Source organism: Molossus molossus, unplaced genomic scaffold (genome assembly GCF_014108415.1).
Source record: "Molossus molossus isolate mMolMol1 unplaced genomic scaffold, mMolMol1.p scaffold_m16_p_12, whole genome shotgun sequence".
In the NCBI taxonomy this organism is placed as follows: Eukaryota; Metazoa; Chordata; class Mammalia; order Chiroptera; family Molossidae; genus Molossus; species Molossus molossus.
The window spans coordinates 79,340,533-79,360,873 of NW_023425347.1; the positions used below are offsets into that span (position 1 = coordinate 79,340,533).

Sequence of the window (20,341 nt, forward strand, 5' to 3'; positions counted from 1 at the left end):
TCGGGGTGCCAGCACCTACTTTGAGACTGCTTTGAGAAGTTCTGGCACTGAAAGTTGGAATTGATGCTCACGTGAATGGTTCTCCCCTTTCTTCATAATCAATGCATTAAGATTGCCGACAGAGATTCCAGTTCTGTCCACTGTATGGCTCTGGACATCTCTTTCCTTTTCTAGTATTATTTCCTGGGTTGGCCACTAATCTTTGTTCTGCAGTGTTTACAACATTGACTCATGGAACACTTGGGTGAAGACTTCTTTCCTTCATTAAATATTTGACAGTTGATCCTAGCAGCTTCCTGGGTTGATACCTCTTTGTGAAAGGAGAGGAAGAGGAAAAGGTGTGGCATTGCAGAAACTTACAGAAAGCAGCGAATATCATCAGTACCAGCTTGACTCCTTCACATCCTTCAGATCTGTACCATGGTGACCAGGACTCAGTGAAAGAGCTACTTCTTAGACAAAGGACCTAGGAACCAACCGATGGACTGTTTATTAGTCTGGCCCGTTCCATTTTCCTGTATGCCTCTTCCCAAGACAACCCCAAGTGTCCAATGAACCTTTGCTTTCTTTAAAATAAGGACTCAAACTCTGACTTGGTACCCAAGTCAGAAAGACCTTAGCCTCAATTTTCTGCTGTATGAGGATGAAGATAAAGGGTTACACATGAGATACCCCATGGAACAGAGAGCTCTCTCTCGGGATGAAATTCTTGATCTGAAACCCTGTTGCTCGAGGACCTCCCTTCTCATTCTGACAAAAAGAAATATAACCATGATTTATTGCATTCAACTGGGTAGAGTACATTGCCCTAATTGGTCAGAAGATAATTTAATACTTCATTATTTATTTTGAGAGAAAACCATCATAGAGTTTAATCAAAATATTAAGAGAGCCCTGACGGGGTGGCTCAATAGGTTGGAGTGTCATCCTGTATACCAACAGGTTACAGGTTAGATCCTTGGTCAGGGCACATACCTGGGTTGTGGGTTCAATTCCTGGCCGGGGTGCGTATGGAAGGCAACCGATTGATCTTTCTCTTTCTCTCCCCCTTCTTCTCTCTCTCAAATCAATGAGCATGTCTTTGGGTGAGGATTTTTATATGTATATATTTAAGAGAATTGCCAACACTCTGAATTTCCCTAAACTACCACGAGGCACTCAGATTTTGGATAGATTTTTTTCCCCCTTAGAACTGACCATCACTGCTGCTTTAGGAAAAACACTCCATGTGAATCGTGTGGTTCCACTGTCAGGAGCTGGACTTGGAAGTTGGATGAATTGTGCCAATTTTTTATTGACAGCTGGGGAACCAGTTTCATTGATGGAATTAGGGAACAGGTTTTCTCCAGTTGTTTCTACTGCACAAGATGCTGACTTTGACAGAATTCATGTTTGTATATTTGTAATCTTGTAATGGGGAAAATATATGTAAAGATGTTTTAATATGTATGTAGTTTTACAATAAATCTCAACATCTGTCCAGATTGAATGCTCACTCTTAGGTCAGCGCCTGTCTAATGTTGAGAGCATTTGTTTCAGGGTGTCTCTGAGGGAAGCCCCTCTGGGTCGAGAGTGAGAGGCTGCTGCACTTGACCCTCACTGGCTTCTCAACTCCAGTGAATTGATCACATTAACTTGCCAAGTGGTTTGGGTTCAGTGCAGGTGAGGAGAGTTTACATACATTACAAAACAATTTTATTGCTTGATTTTAGAGAGAATGTTTTTATAGCCCTTTATTGGCAGCCATAGGTCTAAGGTGAGACTTATTGCCACTCCCTTTCAGAGCCTCCATTTATATCTACACAAGGATAGTAGTGCTACTCTCAGAGTTGTTGTGAAGTTGGAAAGTGTATGTGACTGCATTGTGTCAAGTGTTACTCTGCAAGCATGAGAAATTGTCAACATTGCAGCCACAGCACATTTTGCTAACCACTTCTTTTTTCCCTTTTATTGATTTTAGAGAGTGGAAGGGAGAGGGAGAAAGAGATAGAAACATTGATGAAAGAGAACATCGATTGGCCGTCTTCTGCACGCCCCCACTGGGGATCGGGCCCACAGCCTGGGCATGTGCCCTGACCGGGAATCGAACTGGTGACCTCTTGATGCATGGGTCAACGCTCTACCACTGAGCCACACCAGCTGGTGGCAGACCACTTCTTAAAGGCTCGTTGTCTCATAAGATTCTCAAATTTAACATCTTGAAAAATGTGACTTTTTTCCCTCTAAAAACCTCTTCCTCCTGTTTCCCATTTCAGTAAAAGGCACCTCCACACACCCAGTCACTCAGGCTGGAAACCTGAAGGCCATTTTTTTTAAGTTATAAAAGTTTTAGTCCTTCAAATCCTACTTGAAAGGATTTTTGTTTGTTATTGTTAGGGTATAACATTATGTTAGTTTTAGGTGTACAACATAATGATTTGATATTTGTGTGTATTGTGGAATGATCACCACAATAGATCCAGTTAACATCTAGACCATACAAATTACCAGATACTTTTCCTTGTAATGAGAACTTTGAAGATCTACTGCCTTAGCAACTTTGAGATACGCCATACAGTGTTAACGATAGTCACCATGCTGTACATCACATCCCCGTCACTGTTTTATAACTGAAGGGCATCTTGACACTTCCATCCTTATTCCTATCATCAAACAATCTCCACGTCCTGTTATTCCTACTTTCGCATTACATCTTAAATCAGCTAATTTTTCCCAGCTTTATAGCCAGTGTCCTTTTCCAAGATTCCACAACTTCTTGCCAGGGTACTATAATAGTCTCCTGATTCCCCCATTCCTAGTTTTGCTTCCCTTCTGTCCAATCTGTGCACAGCAGCTAAGAGGGTGATCTTGGTATAAACATAAATTAGAGGATGCCACTTCTCCACTTAAAACCTTCCACTGTAAAGTTCAAACTCATGACCTACAAGGCCCTCTGATATAGCTCTGCCTTTCAACCCCCTATTCACTCTTTCTATTCACATTACACTCGGCTCAGGGCCTTCCAAACTGTCTTTCATTTTCCTGGGATGTCCTCTCCACCGTCCTTTCTCTGGCTAATGTATAATTCTCCAGGTGTTAGCTTAGATCTAAATTCCTCAGAGATGACTTCTGTTACCACCCCTTTCTTACCCATGCTAGTTTCCTATTTTTTTTAAAAATCACCATTTGTCACCTTATGTTTGTTTAGGTCTGTCTTCCTTCTCCTAGACTTAATTCTGTGAAAGCAGAGACCACATCCATTTTGTTTAAAAATGTATGCTTTGGGTAGTGCCATGCTTGGCACATGCCCAAATAAGTATTTATTAAACAATGGGTGATCTAAAGCCTAGAAGAGCTAATGGTGAAAAGCTTGGAGCTGAATGGCCTACAAAGAAGCTTTTGTTTTGGTGGGATAGAATCAAGATGGTTGCTATGTGAGACCTTAAGTCCTTGCTCAGCGACTTACAAGTGACAGGACTTTGCATAAGTCATTCTCTCTGAACTCTTTTCCTCAAGTGGAAGATGAGGCCAAAGTGAAATGGCTTGGTTTAGGATCAAAGGGACAAATTGATGTGAAATGATTGAGGCTGAGCTAATGCTGCCTAACCCACTGCCGAGGAAGGGTTGGTGCTGATGCCTCCTTATCATCTGGCTCAGTGGGAAGGAGAGGCCAAGCCTCACCAGTCTTCACAACTACCAGCCCTTGGGCCCATCTCAGGACCAGTGATGGCTAGCTGCGTGCTGGGGCTTGCGGGAGTGGTCAGGATGGAGGTCAGCTGTGTGCCTGGACTCTCATAATGAGCTGAAGAAATAGGCACAGCTTTGTACATGGCTGATGTCACCTGGGATTTTACCTTTTTATACCCAGGTGCCAGATTTCTCTGCCCCTAGTAGTTGTATTGTCTTGGGATGTACTATCCATGTCCTTTTCATTCTGTCTTTCTGTCCTCTCTTCTTTCACCTTAAAGGTTTTTCATTTTCAGTTTATTGATCTAGTTCTTCCCTGTGGTGGGATAGCTAATGGGAAAGTGGGGTATGAAGTAGCTACAGCCTAAGGGTGATCCGTGGAAATTATGAGGCTGGATGTCTGGGTTCTTTCCCTTTATTTTAGAAGGAACCACAGTCCAGTATTCTTGATGGCTGGTGGGCTAGAGGTGGGGGCTGGAGAATCACTGGACCCAGTCGAAGGGGTAGCAAGTGCTGGGGCAGGGTTGAATGGGAGTGAGTCATGGGGTAGGCTTTTCATCCCCTGTCTTTCTTTTTCTCAGAGGCTGAGGAAAGGGAAAAAGCTGACTGCCCACCCCTCTCTTTGTTTGTCTTGTCTAATTTAACTTATGTTATTTATCAAATAGACAGGTTATTTGGAAAACCAGATGGACCCAGGCAAAAATCATCTGAGTTTTCTAAATGTGAAAAATTAGGTTCTGGGGGCCCAGGAGGAAAGGCGTGTGTGTGTGTGTGTGTGTGTGTGTGTGTGTGTGTGTGTGTGTGTGATTGGGAGGTGGTAAGGAGTATTGAGGGTACTTTATGTCTCTGTAGTCAGACCCAGAAATTTCTCCATGACATCCAAGCTTCCCCCCTTCTTCTTTTCCTTTCAAGTTCTTTATGATTAGAATCTAAATGAGAAGACTAAAGTCTTTATGTTGGTGGCTGGGAGTGCTGAAAGGTTTAATTGGCCAAAGATGAGAACGTGTCAGGGCTATAATAGAACAGCAGCTGACAGCTTTCTCTCTCCAGCTCTCGCCTCCTACAGAACCAGTGGGTTAGCAAGAGGCGCAGGGTACAGAGAAGTTTCTGGAGCAGAAACCACCACTTGTCCCTTCGGTATTATCCCCAAATGACCACAGCACTTATGAAAGTTAGCCATTAGAGGAAGAACTTACCATTTCATAACTTTCTGATGATTCGATGGCCAAAGAATACTGGGGAATAAGGGTTGTCTCTCCCTTAAATATCCAGGGAAGAAGCTAGCTGTGTGGTTACAATCAGAAATGTTGAAAGCCTGTGGTTCTGTTACCTCTGGGCAGCAACATTATTAGGAAGGAATCGAAGCAGGAGGCTATGAAGGCATGACTCTTGGCAGCAATAAAGAAAGTGTTCTGGCTGAAAGCAGAGAGAGCCATCTCTCTACATACACACACACACACACACACACACACACACACACATACACACACAGAACAGCAAGACCCATTCTGGCCCGAGGAATCTGGCAGTGGCAATAGCACTTGTCCCATTGTGAATGTCATTTTTTTAAAAGTGTCATTGGACTGTGAAAGCCACTTAATAACTTGATCTCATCTGAATAATCTGAGTTAATACTAGCTCCACTGTGGTGAGGATTAAGTAAAAAAGAATTGTAAAGTGTCTGCCTCCAGGCCTAGCACGAAGTAAACCTCAATGAGTGCTTGTTGGATGAATGAATCCATGAATCAGCATTAGGGCTCCTGTGACCATTTCCAAAGGTCAGTGTATAACAGCTTGAATAACAGACTTATGGGCTATCCCATTGAGTCTGGAGCCTGAGACATTATCCTACACAGCCATTCATTTAACACAGGCTGAATGAGTATCTGTGGTGTTTGGGGTACAGCCCACGATGTACCACTCCAACCCCCTTCGATGAAAGCCTTGTTGGACCCATTACTGGGATCACTGTCTGCAGGCAGCCTTCAGCAGTCAGACCCTTTGGAGATTGCCTCAGCTTCAGAGAACACCTTGTCTGAGATTATGCTCCTTTTTAGCATAATCCACATCCTATGACAACAGGGGTATAAATGCCTGGCCATCTCAGTTCATTTCCAGACAATTCTGATGGGCCATTCTATTTTCAGAGCTCCCCTAGGGGCTGGCTCAGTATGTGGCAGTTCAGCTTCTGTCCCCTCCATTCCACAGATGTTGATCCAAAGGCCGCTTCTTAATAAACATTCTTCATACTAAACTGTCTGAGTCAGCTTCCTGGGGAACCAGCCTGCCAGGGTTCTAGTACTGGTGGCCAAGGCTTTAGGACAGGAAACGACAGAGACCCCTTTACAATTTCTAGTATTTGTTTCCAGCATAGGAGGTGTTAGTACTGTCTTTTTATGTCCACCAGAGGGCAGCAGCACCAAAGCAACCTGCCCTCCTGAGGCTCAGCTGGGGCCTTTTCCTGTTCCTTCTCACTTCCCACTACCAGTATCAGTATTAGTATTAGGCAGGCTCACCTCCCTTAGTGTGTCCACCTTCCTGTCTAAAGGAAGAAAAGTTTCTGAAACTGTCTAGGCCTTAGTTTTGTCAGTCTCAACTCCCCTGCCCCGAGCACCAAAGGCCAATCTGTCTTCCTTCCTAACCCCCCCCCCCCCTCAGCTGGGCAAACTCCTTGCCCAGAATCTCCTAACCTCCCACAATTACCACCCACAACAGATTTGTTTTCTGTGTGACAAGGTAATTATGAGCTTGGGGCCAGGAGACCCAGGGGCCAGTCTGAAGATGGTCACTTCAATCTGGTTCTCCCTGTTCTACTAACATTATTGATTTTTAGCTTTATTTATGATGATGATTTTTTTTGTGTGATCTGGCCCCTGGCGACATGAGGTATGGAGGCAAGAGGGCAAAACACATCTATTCTTGTCACAATTTAGCTTCTTGAAACCACCTGACATTTTTCCCCCAATGTACAGGTTTTAGTACCTTTGTTTACCTTTCTTCATTCTCTCCCCTAGTCCCAAAGTTCTCCCAAAGATTCTTGCAGGAATTGGAGTCAGATGTGGCTAGAAGATTGGGGGCTGGAGAGAGGTGTGGGGACAGCAAACTTGGCACCTTTTACTAGCAGACATTAACCCCTCCAGCAAGCCTTAATTGCATTCCCATTACCTGTCTGCTATTTCTAGGCTAAGCTCCCCAACTCCTGAGATAGGCCAGCTCTGTGCCCCTCCCCTTTTTTTCTCCCTGTATCAGTTTCTCTGGCTGTGAAATGGGTGAGAGAAAAAACCTGACCAGAAAGCTTTCAGAGAAAGCGGGATTGAGACTGGATAGACCCAATTCAAAGTTTGCCTGCCTGACCTTCAGCCTATTAAAGGCCTCCCATAATGTACTCTACTTCCTTATGGGGAAGAGGAAGGGCAGGCTTTAGGCAATAAATTACAAGCATGAGGGGGCGCTCTTAACTGGGATGATTGCCATGGGAATCAGCGGAGGCCAAGGGCGATTTGTGGGGCCACGTTCTCTCAGCCTGTGTTCTCTGTGTGTGCCAGGAGAATGAATAAATCATTGTTCCGGGGCGGGATGCAGCTGCCGGGCTCCTCCCTTCGGCACATGCCCCAACTCCAGCTCCTCCATTGACGGCTGCTGGAGCAGAGCGGTTTATACACCCAGCTCCCCAAATCCTATTGAAGCCTCTCCCTCCGCACGAGCCACCAGCTCCAGGCCCATTCAGTCTGGCCCTTTGTGCTGGAGGTTAAGTGGTTACATGTGGGGGGCACCCAGAAAGGACCTGTCAGGCCCTGAAAGGCTGTGCTGATACCGGGCCCTCCTACCGATGAATGGGGTGGGTGGAGGAGAGGTGGGCAGCCAGAAGACGGGGTGGGGGAGAGGGCATGGGGATTACGGAGCCCACAGAGGCAGCTGTTAGGAAGGGGGTGGAACAGGCACCCCTTCTCTCATTACTCCTTCAGATCAGATTTTCTCTCTAGCTCACTCCCTTTGCTGTGGGCTCTGGGGTGTTCAAACAGCCTTGGGATCTTGGATTTGGCTTTTCTGGACTCCTGGTGAAAGAGGTTTGGGAGAGACCTTTTAGCACTCAGGTGCCTTGGGGAGAGAGAGTCTATTTCATTCTTCTAGCAGCTCCAAAACACCTCTCAGTTTGCCCTTTTCTCCCTCAGGAGTGGGAGGGAAGGTTGGGGCAGGATTCATCTCCTAGGTTCATGTGGTACAGTGGACTGGAAACTGTGTCCGGAACTTTAAAAGCCTCCTGGGAGCCTCCTTGGAGCTATTTAGGGTGGAGGATTCAGGGCGGGAGGGGGGATCTCAAACTGCGTGTATTACAAATATTTTGCCTGAAAATAAAAGATTCCAAGCCTTCAGAAAAAATTTTTTTAACTTCAGATTTGATGTACAGTACGTCCCCTTCATTTTATAGCCATATTGAGGATGGCGAATGGACCTGTCTTACCTAACATGATCACACAACAATTTCTTGATAGACTAGAGTGGCACTTTACCTTTAAGAGGCAGAGGAGAAATGGATGAACAAAACAACTAGGTCACCAGCTTTGTAGGCCTTTGTTTCCCAAGATGAGTTAATTCTGGGGAATGGTTTTCCCTCTAATCTGCCTTAAGGGCTCTCTAGTACATCAAAGGTCCTCCAAGGCTGGGCCTGGTCTCGGGATCCCAACTAACAATGTTCACATTATAACACTAATTAACAATGTTCAAGGCACATTGCCTTTATTTAACCTAAAAAGGTTAAAATGATTTGATTTTCCTAAGTTTCTAAAGCCATATGAGGAGGTTGACAGATGATATGAGCTCAGGAAAAGAGAAAGAAGCAGGTGGCTTGTACTCCAGGACTAGGAGCCTCTGCTTCGTTCTGATGTGAAACCTCTGGGAGCTTTCTGTTATCCCCTGCTGACCGCAGGAAGAAGCCCCAGCCCCTGGGAATGGTGGTCAAGACTTTTCACCTCTTGGTCCATTTTATCCTCCAGGTTTATCTCCTTCCTCTATTGGTCTCCATGTACCAGTCACATTGGCCTTCCTTGTGTTGTCTTTTTTTTTTTTTTTCCCTTAGCGGGAGGGAGAGAAGGGGGAAGAGAGAGAGAGAAATATTGATGTGAGAGACACATCGACTGGCTGCCACCCACATGACCCCAACTGGGGCTGGGGACAAACTGCAACCGAGGTATGTGCCCTTAGCAGGAACTGAATCCGGGGCTCTCTGGTCCTCGGGCCGATGCTCTAACCGCTGAGCCAAACTGGTCGCATTCCCAGAAACGGGGAACCTTTTTCCTGCCAAGAGCCATTTGGATATTTACAACATCATTCAAGGGTCATACAAAATGATCAATTTAAAAAGTAGCCTGCTATATTTGGTCAGGCTAATATGGTGAGGGGTGTGATGTTAGCTGGTATTGATTTTGCCAGCCATATATGGCCCCCTGGTTGGACATTCCCCTGCAACACACATACCACATACGGTCTCCTTGGCCTTCTCTTGCTTTCTCTTGGTGAGTTTCTATTCATCTTTCAAAGCCTGGCTCAAGTATCACCTCTATAAAGCCTTTCCCTACCCTATTTTGTGCTCACTACTTTTGCTTCTAGCTCTGCCCTCCCTCTTGTTCTTTTGGTTAATCCTCACCTGAGAATATTTTTTCATTGATTTTTAGATAGAGTGGAAGAGCAGGAGGAGAGAGAGAGAGAGAGAGAGAGAGAGAGAGAGAGAGAGAGAGAGAAACATCAATGTGAAAAAGACACATCAATTTGTTCCCTCCTACGTGACCCCAACTGGGGCTGGGGATTGAATCTGCAACCCAGGTACGTGCCCTTGACTGGGAATCGAACCTGTGACCCTTCAGTCTGAGGACCGACACTCTAACCACTTAACCAAACCAGCCTGGGCTGTTTCTGTTTTTAAACAGGGAGCTCCCCAAGGCCACCATCAGTTCTGATTCTGCCCTGAATCCCCAGCATGGTGCCTGGCACAAAGTAAGGACTCCATAACTATGTCCTGGGTGTGAGTGAATGGATGGGAAGGGGCAGGTCTTTGACTCTGAAACACCTTGATCTTATCCACCTCTTCCTGGGAGTACTGACATTGAAAAATTATCCACCTATGGAGGAACTCATGCCTCTCCTAATTTTTGGAGTAGAAATTCCTTTCATCTTCCCTTGTCCCCTTGTCTCACACCCCAGGTCCCTTGGGCCTGGAGTTGGCTACTCGCTGCTAGCCTCTCTCTTAGCTCTGACATCTGTCTGCTCGACAAGATACCTACTCACTGCCCACTGCTGGATCTTCATGATGGGCTGGCCTGCTGCAGAGATCCTGTTCAGGCTGGTACTGACCATCTCTGATGATGTTGGTGTCCCTGCCAATTAAATCCCTTCGATCTAAGTAGTTAGGTGGACACAGCCACATATATCCCTTCAGTTAGAATGACTGCTTCCCTGGTATCCTGACTGAAGAAGCTTCTGGCAAATGAATAACAGACATCTATACTTTTTGCTTTTCTATGGTCATACAGACATGGACGCCTCTGCCTTCCTGTTTTTTTGTGTTTTTTTTTCCAGGCTCCCAACTCTCTGAAAATTATGGAGAGGCCAGGACCATAGTCTGTGCACTTACTGCATTAATTATATAGTGCTAGAGTATCCCACACAACATTGCCCTTGACTAAGAAAAGAGAGGCTAGAGTTTGATACCCTTGGAATTCACTGGATTGATCAGGTATTACGTTATTAGAACAACTAGCTTTATAGAACAATGGAATGAACAATTGATGACTCAGCTATGCCAGGTTGGGTGGCTGCTCTGCTGAGTACAATATAGACTCCAAATCAACAAAATCTATAATTCTTTGTCTTTTGTAGCCAGAACGCATATGAAGAGGTAGAGGTAGGTGTAGCACCTTATGTGATTGTACCTAATGACTTTCTCTAAGAGTTTGTTTCCTGTCTCTGACATTCTAGATTCTGCAGATCTGGAGGTTTTAGCCTCTAGGGAGGAATGTTTCTAACCAGGGAACACAAAGATGATTCCACTGCATTTCAAGTTCCTCATAATACTAGAGGAATAGAAGAAAGGAGGTCACCATGTAGGCTGGACTGATAATAGCCATCAAGGGGAAATAGACTTGCTACTATTTAATGAGGACTGAGAGGTGCATAAGTGGGACCCAGGGGTGCTCTAATAATCATGGTTCTTTTGATTGCCAGTGAAAGAAATCTCACTCAAGTTAGGCTTGGCAAAATAAGGGCTTTATTGGAAGGTATACAAAGGCCTCAGGAAACAGACTGGAACATCACCAGGACTGTCTTTTGTCTCTGCTTCTGTGTGTCAACATCGTTTTCTCCCACTACACACTGACTTCTTCTTGCCAGGGAATGATGTTGCTACAGCCCTAGGCTCATATCTTCCCTGCTTTGTCTTCCTTAGTTTTATTTCAGAAAGTCCCAGAGAAGGACTCTCACTAACTCACTTGGAATGGGCAGTCCTATCTTTGGACTCATCAGGCTCCCATTTAACCCAGGTGGTTAGAGCTGGGAGAGACCGAGCTGAAGGAAGGGTGGGGGGGCATTGTTCTGGGCCCACCAAACAATCCAATGACAATCCATATGGCTGTATGGTTGCATAACTGCAGACCACTGGAGCTCAGAGCATTTAGGAGTGAGGATTTGGGTCACCTCACAAGGAAGAAAACTGTGGCTGAAGACAAGGGGCACTTGCAGTGGATAAAGGAAAAGGGAAAACTAGTTTGGCCTCAGGACCTGATGTAGAAATGGGGCTGAGGTCTCTGCCTGTATATTCTAAGCTCGGGAGTGGCCAAAGTTTGAGTTACTTTTGCCTTCTCCCTTTTATTTCCTTTTCCCTCTCAAAATAGGAGTTGTCATAATCATATTTTTTTTTTCTCTTCTATTTCCCTTATTTTTGCATATAGGATTGGTTGGTGTGATTTAATTTGCATTTAGTCTTGAGGTTGCAGAATGGTGAGTTATAATCAAGTTGAAACTGGAAAAGGACGCCCTGGCATGGAGATCACAGACTTGAATTCTTTCTCATTGAAAAAAAAAAAAAAAAAGGCAAAAGAAAGGGATGAGGGAAAGACAAGGTATTTTATTTTATTTATTTTTTATAATCCTCACCCGAGGACATATATATATTTTTAAATGTTTTTTCTTTATTGATTTGAGAAAGAGAGAGGAAGAGAGAGGGAGAGATAGAAATATCGATGAGAGAGAGTATCAATTGGCTGCCTCCTGCATGTCCCCCACTGGGGATTGGGCCCACAACCTAGGCATGTGTCCTGACTGGGAATCGAACTGGCGACCTCTTGATGCATGGGTTGACGCTCAACCATTGAGCCACACCAGCTGGGCCCAAGGATATTTTTCCATTGATTTTTTAAAGAGAGTAGAAAGAGAGAAACATTGATATGTCACATCAATAGGTTGCCTCCTATGCAACCTCAACCAGGGCCAGGATGGAACCTGCAACCCAGGTACCTTGTGACCGGAAATCAAACCCGAGGCCCTTCAGTCCACAGGCCAACACTCTAACCACTGAACCAAACCAGCCAGGGCAAGACAAGGTATTTTAAATATATTATGATTCAACAATGACTCCATATTACTTTAGTTTTGAAATGGGGTGTGGGGGGTACATAAGGAAGGTGCAGCCAATTGCGTAGTTTGCTCAGTAAAATGGGGGTGTAGAAGGGCCCTCCTAGAGGCTCATGTGCCCTTAAGGCTAAATTTGTCCCCATCTTCTTTCCGGGGGACTTGTTTCAAGAAGCTTTAATTTACTCAACATTGCTTTTTGGTTGTATCATTAAAGCCAGCACTTTCTCTGTTCTCTCTGGTTGCAAAGTGGGCCCCCAAACCCTACACATTTTCCCCAAGGAGGAAGGGAGTGAGGGGATCAGGCTTCAGTAAATAGAGACTGAGAAGAGCCCACTGCACTGGCACAGTGAGGTGTTCTCTGCCCTGTGGGATGCCAAGGGACCCGGCAGTCGCCCCACGTCTGTCTCAGAGCAGATTTTTTCCCCCTTCTTTTAAAAACGTAGCTTTCATACGTGACTTTAATAAATAAGCACACGATGAATGCATAATTTCAAACTGTGATAGATGCTATGAAGAAAAGGAACAAAGTGCCCGGGGGTAGGATCAAAGGAGGTCAGAGAAGGTTGATCTGAGAAGAGATGTAAAATATGAAAGGGGGCGAGAATGCTAGGCAGGGGGAACCGGTGTGCACCAGCCGCGCGGCAGGAAGGAGCGTCAGGCCCCAGCGCAGAGATGGAGCACAAAGGCTGAAGCGGAGAGACAGGCAGGACGCTCGGAGCCCTGAGGATGCTGCTTTAAGGGTTTAAGCTGCAATGGGGAAGCCACTGAGGGGTTTTAGCAGGATGGTGGGGACGAGCTCAGATTTTCATTTTGAAAATGCCACTGTATTTGCAGAGAGGCAAGCCGATCGGAGGGGCCCCGTGAAAGCAGTTAGGAAATAAAACTGGACCTGCAGGGCCGCGGTCAAGGCTGCGGAAGCCGGAGGCGGGGAGGTGGTTCAGGCGCTGAGACCCGCGCGCGGCTCCGCGGGAAACCGAGCCGGCCCACGTGGGCCAGGCCGCCCCGCCCCACGCGCTGACGCCGCGGGGCCCCGCAGTCCGCGCCGGGGGCTAGGAGCGCAGCGCAGGATCCCCGCGCCCCACGCCCAGGCCCGCGTGCACCCAGGCCAAGGGACTCCCCAGCCCGGAGGGACGAGTTCCCGCGGCGGGGCTCGTGGAACCAGAGCCGGCCGTGCCAGGGCGGGCGCCTCCAGGCCGTGAGTCGGGGGCCGTAGGTGGAGGGTATGGGGTTCAGCCGCAGGAGTTCGGGGGCCGGGAGGGAAATTGCAGCCTCGGCACAGCTGCCACCTATGGGGAGATTAGGGAAGGATGGTCTCCGCTCTCTGTGCTGGGGGTAGACGCCCTCTCCCACAAGGCTTGGCAGGAAGGGAGGCGATTCCCCCCATCCTTACAGAGCGACCTCCCGCCCACCCACCCAAACCCTGGCAAATTGCGGGTAGCTGGGAAAGGAACCTGACCCTGGGGTGTCAGGGTTTCCATTTTACCGTCTCTGAGAACCCCGTGATTCGTAACACCAGCCCCGTTGCATCCCAGTTTTCTTCACGGCCCCGCCCAAATTTAGGAAAAAGACAATATTTGGGAGGGGAAGATCTCCCTGCACCTGCTTAGGGGGGAGTTTGTAGGTTATAAAGGAACTGTCCCCCCACTCCCACCGCAGGACTTCTGCCCATTACTGGGTGGGGAAAGGGTCCCTGGCATACTTACACTATCCCTCACTCTTACTGATACCAGAATTTCCTAATTCCAGTAATATGTGTTCAGTAGAAGCCTCTTGTTCATTGAAACCCTAATTTTGGTAGAAGCTGGTTATCGAGGAGGAAAGAATGGTATTGTGTGCCCTCCCTCCAGAGCATCAGGATGGAGCAAGGTAGGGGCAGGGACACAGGATAGTAGGTGTGGAAGAAAGGGGCAAGGTCCCAGAGGCTTGTCTGTAGGGAGGTGGGGTCCTCCTTGGGCAGAGGAAGGAACTGAACCTGCCTCTTCCAGCCCTAGGTAGTCAGCAGTAGTCTCCTGCTACTCTTCCTGAGCATAGCTGTCCCTGGGCAGCCCACTCCCTCTCCCCCACTCACTCATTCAGCAAGTGTGGACTGACACCTGCTTAGTGCCAAGCTTCGTGATGGCTCCTGAGAATAATGATGGGGGGTATATAGAGGACTTCCACCTCTAGTCAGGGAGCCAGATTTACAAGCTGCTATCACAAGAGGGTTTTTAAAAAAATTGAATAGACATGTACTGACCATCAATTATGTGCCCGGGACAAGAAATAAACATGAATTAGACAGTGTGTATGCAGGGCAGTGCCGACCCAGAGGAAGACAGAGTTAACTGTGTGTGTATTTGTGTATATTGGGGCAGTGGGGAGAATATCACAATGGCTTCAGGGGGGGAGGTATTAGAGCTGAGTTTTGAAGTATAAAAAGGAATTTGCTGGGTGGAGAAGGAAGGACCTGAGTGGGGAGGGGAGAGGAAGGGTATTGTAGGCCAAGGGCATTGTGCGAGGAGAATAATGGTGAATTTTTGAGATCTCTGAGCAGCTTGGTGTGGCAGGAGGGACAGAGTGGCAAGAGGCAAGTCTGGAGGGGTGAGCAGGAGCCAGATGAAGCACAGCCTTGTAGGCCATGTTGAGGTTTAGCAGGAGTTTAGGGAGCTGCGATGAATCAAATTTACATTCGTGACTGGAGGCAGAGAGATCAGTGAAAAGACTGGCAGTCGGTAGTCTGCGTAAGAAATGGCCTGAACCAAGTGAAAGCAAGGGGAGATGTATGTACATACACACAGTGGTTTTTAAGAGGAAGAATTTTCAGAATGTGGTGGCCAGTGAGATGGGGGAAGGAAGCAGAGTGAGGGGTCTAGGGTGCTGTCAGGTTTCTGACTAGAATGACTGAATAGAGGGTGGGGTCATTTTGCTGAGACCACAGAAGAGGGAGAGCTGGGTTGAACACATAGAATTGGAGGAGCCTGTGGCTGGATAGCAGTTGGATCTGGGCTGGAGGCAGATCTGAGTCACCAACACATGATGTTCCTCGAAGCTGCAGCAGAGGATGAGGTCATCTGGGGAGAAGTGCGTAGAATGAGAAGACAGCCTCCTCAGAGGGCTGAGGGTAAACCTGTGCAGGAGACTGAGAAGCAGTAGACAGAAAGGGAGGAGGACAACCACAAAGGGAGGTGTTACCAGCGTGCAGGGAAAGGGACTAAGAAGGAGCAGGTAGACTCCACTTGCTGCCTTGTCCCTGCAGCTAGGTTGCCTCCACTCTGTCAGGGCACCCTACCCTGTCCTGCTCTGACTCATTCTTCTGCTTCCCCTCTACAGACCAGATGTTCACCATCCAGCCAGGGGTAGCTGAAGGGGGCCAGTTCCTAGGGGGCCTGCCTCCTGGAGTATGTCAGCCTGAGTTCCACCCAGACAGCAACTCCAACTTCATGGCAAGTGCCAAGGATGCCAATGAGAATTGGCATGGGATGCCAGACCCAGTGGAGCCCATCCTGATGAGGAGGTCCTCCGAATTGTCCTCTGACAACCAGGCCTTCCAGGCCTCTGGACTCCCTGAAGAGGAGGTCCGTAGTCCACCAGAGGGGGCAGAGATCCCCAGAGCTGAGCCTGAGAAGATGAGTAGTGCCGGCACAGTCTGCTCCCCTCTGGAAGACAACGGCTATGCCAGCAGCTCTCTAAGCATTGACAGCCTTAGCAGCAGCCCTGAGCCTGCCTGTGGGACCCCTCAAAGCCCTGGCCCTTCAGATCCCCTTCTGCCCTCAGTGGCCCAGGCTGTGCAGAAGCTGCAGGCTCAAGAGCGCTACAAAGAACAGGAGAAGGAGAAGCACCACGTGCACTTGGTGATGTACCGCCGCCTGGCCCTGCTGCAGTGGATCCGAGGCCTGCAGCACCAGTTGGTTAACCAGCAGGCCCGCCTTCAGGAGAGCTTCGATACCATCCTAGACAACAGAAAGGAGCTTATCCGCTATCTCCAACAGAGGGCAGCACCATCCAGGCCCCAGGACCAGGGCTAAGAGTGTGCCTCCCCTGGGGTGCAAGGGTATATGTAAATGTATATATTTGCAGGCATGTGTGTGATGATTAGCTGGTATGAGTGCAGGTAAGCATAAGTGAGTATGTATGTGCTAACATATGCCAGGCATGTGTGAATCAGTACCTGTGCATCAGCTTAGGTGTGCTGTGTGTACACACAGGCAAACGTGTGCAGGCTTATCTATGAGTGTGTCCATCTTTGTATGTATGGCATGTATGTAAGAGAGAGTTAATTTGTATATGCATGTGTGAACAGTACCCAACAGTGTGTATATATGTGCATGAATGAGGATATGTAGTTGACCCTTGAACAATGCAAGTTTATACTGCATAGGTCCGCTAACGTGGATTTTTTTCAATAAATATGTACAGTACTGTAAATGTATTCTCTTCCTTAAGATTTTCTTTCTTTCTTTTTTTTTTATCCTCACCCAAGGACATTTTTGCATTTATCTTTAGATAGAGCGGGAAGGAGAGAGGGTGGAAGAGAGAGAGAAAGAAACATTGATGTGAGAGAGATACATTAAGTGGTTGCCACCCACATTACCCCAACCGGGGCCGGGGACAAACTGCAACTGAGGTACGTGCCCTTAGCGGGAACCGAACCTGGGCCTCTCTAGTCCACGGGCCAATGCTCTAACCGCTGAGCCAAACTGGCCAGGGCAAAATTTTTCTTAATAACATTTTGTTAACTTACTTTAATGTCAGAATACAGTGTATGATACATAAAACATATAAAATATGTGTGATTAGACTGTTTATGTTATCCTCTGCGCAGCAGCAGGCTATTAGTTAAGGTTTTGGAGAGTCAAAAGTTATAAATGGATTTCCGACTGTTTCAGAGCTCAGCACTTCTAACCCCTCCATTATTCAAGGGCCAACTGTATATGAAAAAGATGTGTGTGCCTATGAGTGAGTTTGAATGTGCAGGCTTGTGGTGGGTGTATGTGAGTGAGCTCTTGAGTACATAGGCCTATAAGTAGGGGTGCATGTGTGGGAAGTATATATTAGGAACATGTGTATTTGCAGGCAGACTCCCAAGCAAGTGCAAATATATATTCAATTAGACATGTGGACATCCATCCACACCCTGTGTTACCCATGGCCTGCTGTAGCCTTTTTTTCTCCACAGGGTCCTACTGCTCCCTGGAACATGGGCTGCCTGCTGTCATGTATCTGAGGGTTATGTCTGATTCATTCTCCTGGGATTTCCCAGGCCACCTCTCCTTCTTCTTCCCCTCACTCTTTCTAGACCTTGCTCTGCTAAGGCTGTGGTCCCTCATGGTTGATTTGCTGTAGGTGTTAGCTGCTTTGGCCTGTCATGGCTTTTTGGCTGCAATTTTGCTGGGGCAATATGTAGAAAATTAGTATCAGGGAGGGGATCTAGGGGTGGTGATAGACACCATGGCAGGGAGGGTGTGGGATCAGAGAAGAAGATAGGGGACTGTCCCTCTTGAACTCTGCCTCTGGCACATGGGAGATGGGGATGGGGAGATGCTTGTGGGAAGAATAGGAGTTTGGGAATTATAAAATACCAGTTCCAAACAAACCACAAACCAGCTTCTCTCCACCGCAAAGGAGCTGTTACAGACCATAATTGATTTAAGCTTCTGATGGAAAGAAATGTGTGATTATAAGCTTGCAAGGAATGGACAAATTGTTCCCAGGCTGTTGGGTAAAATTTCATTTCCCTCTCTGTGCCTCTCTGGCTTTAGCAACCCTGGATGTTGAATTAGTTTGGTTCATTTCCCTGAAATCAGACTGTCTGAGCCAGAGGAACCACAATTCTACTTTCAAGAGTGGGCAGGGGGCAGTGTCTGCCCTGCCTCTGTAAACTCAGGATGCTGAGTCTTACCTCCTTCCATCACTGAATGGCCCTTTAAATGGGAGTTGACAGGCTTCAGCAGAAGCTCTAAGAGGTAGAGAGCTGGGGAGTTCTGGGGAGAGCCAAAGACTAAGGTAGCCAAGTTCTCTGTTTTGCTTCTGGGAGCTAAGAGGTTGCAAGATCCTGGTGGGTGAGCAGTAACACAGAGGTCACTGATGCTGCCTCTGGCCCTCCGTCTTCCAACCTGCAAAATGTGGGAGCTCTTTCTATCTCTAAAGACTTCCATCCCTAACAGGTGGGTGGGTGAAAGCAGTGGGGAGTGAGGCTGAAGCAGTGACCCTGGGAACTTGCGTCTAGCTCTTGTGTGTTGAGTGTGAACCAAGATGAATAAACGGCAGAGAAACGCATTTTTTGAGTTTGTGTTTCTGTTCCACCTGTCATCTGATGGCCTCTTTGCCACATCGTCTGAGCTCCCCATTTGAGCAGGGTTCTGAGCTGGTTGGTGGGTATGGGGGAAGACGCTGGGAGGAGGAATCCAGCCTGCTATGGTTGACAGTCTGGTGGTGGGGTAGAGAGGTCTCTCCTAGGGGCTTCTCCGATTGACAGGGGAGGTTTGGCCTCTGCGAGAGTCCCATTTGGGATTGTCCTTGTCCTAAGGCACCTTTGGGCCTGAAAGGGGGGGGCACTGATTGTGAGGGACACCCCCCAACACACACACACTCATATTCTCAACCCTGCTCTGGAGCCACCCCTTCCCTGAAAGGCAGCCTGACTGCAAAAGACAGGGTCTGTCCCTAGATGGTTCTGACACAGATGTTACATTACTCTGCATGACTTCAGATATTTGTTGATGCTATCAAATTAGGTCTTCTGTTTTATATCAGTTTATATGATGATTTATTGTTGTCTCTTTACTTTGATAAAGAAAGTATATTAGTTAGTTACGTATTACTGCATAACAAATTACCCTAAAACTTAGTGACTTAAAACAATGCTCATTTGTCATCTCACCATTTCTGTAGGTCAGCAAGCTCTCTCAAGGCTGCAGTCAAGGCCGAGTCAGTCTAGGGTCCATGGTCTCATTTGTAGGGAGCATCCGTTCTTTAAGGGTTGTTGGCAGGAGGTCACTTTCAGTTCCTTGCCACGTGGGCCCTTCCAACATGGCAGCTCAGTTCATCAAAGCATGCAAGCCAAGGAAGTAAGAGTACTAGCAAGACAGCAGTCACAAATTTCTGTAACCTAATTATAGAAATGTCATCCCCTCCATGTTGTCATATTCTGTTGGTTAGAAGTAAGTTACTCAAAGGGAGGATATTACACAAGGGTCTAAGTACTAGGACGTGGGAATCATCAGGGGGCTTCATAGAGGCTGCCTATTACAAAGGGATATCTTAATTGATTAAATCAAATATTTTATTGATTATTTATTTTTTGTTAATCCTCACCTGAGGATATTTTTCCATTGCTTTTTAGATAGAGTGGAAGGGAGGGGGAGAGAAAAGAGAGAAAGACACCAATGTGAGAGAGACGTCAATTGGTTGCCTCCCACATGACCCCGACCTGGGCTGGGGATTTAACCTGCAACTCACATATATGCCCTTGATCAGGAATCAAATCCACAACCCTTTGGTTCACAGGCCAGTGCTCTAATTGCTGAGGAAAACTGGCCAGGGCTATTGATTATTTTTTTAAAATATGTTTTTATTAATTTTTTAGAGAAAGAGGAAGGAGAGAGAGAGAGAAACATCCATGTGAGAGATAAATATTGATCAGCTGCCTCCAGCACACCCCTACTGGGGATTGAGCCTGCAACCCAGGCATGTGCCCTGACCAGGAATTGAACTGGGACTTCTCAGACCATGGGACAACCCTCAATCCACAGAACCACACCAGCCGGGTCTATTGATTATTTTTAAATTACACAAATAAAAATTATATTCCACCTACAAAATGAAAACATTTGAGAAAAATCTAATGTCCTCTTTTAAACATTCCCAACAGCCCTGGCTGGTTTGGCTCAGCAGTTAGAGTGTTGGCCTGTGGTCCAGAGAGACCCGGGTTCGGTTCCCACTAAGAGCACGAACCTCGGTTGCAGTTTATCCCCTGGTTGGGTTGTGTGGGTGGCAACCACTCGATGTGCCCCTTTCATGTTGCTGTTTCTGCCTCTCTCTCTCCCTCCCACTCTATCTGAACAAAATATGGCAC

General features: G+C 47.0%; 1 protein-coding gene across 1 annotated transcript; it reads left to right on the forward strand.

The window, feature by feature from the left end:
• Positions 1-13,343: 13,343 nt before the first annotated feature.
• Positions 13,344-16,689, forward strand: CUNH1orf216 (chromosome unknown C1orf216 homolog). The gene is made up of 2 exons (XM_036256692.1): positions 13,344-13,483; positions 15,598-16,689. Exon 2 carries the CDS (start codon positions 15,603-15,605, stop codon positions 16,290-16,292), a length of 690 nt encoding a protein of 229 aa, XP_036112585.1. The 5' UTR covers positions 13,344-13,483; positions 15,598-15,602; the 3' UTR covers positions 16,293-16,689.
• The last annotated feature ends 3,652 nt before the right edge of the window (positions 16,690-20,341 follow it).

What these genes read in the sequence shown, in the direction of transcription:
- CUNH1orf216 (XM_036256692.1), top strand. Translation starts at nt 15,603, where the DNA reads ATGTTCACCATCCAGCCAGGGGTAGCTGAAGGGGGCCAGTTCCTAGGG.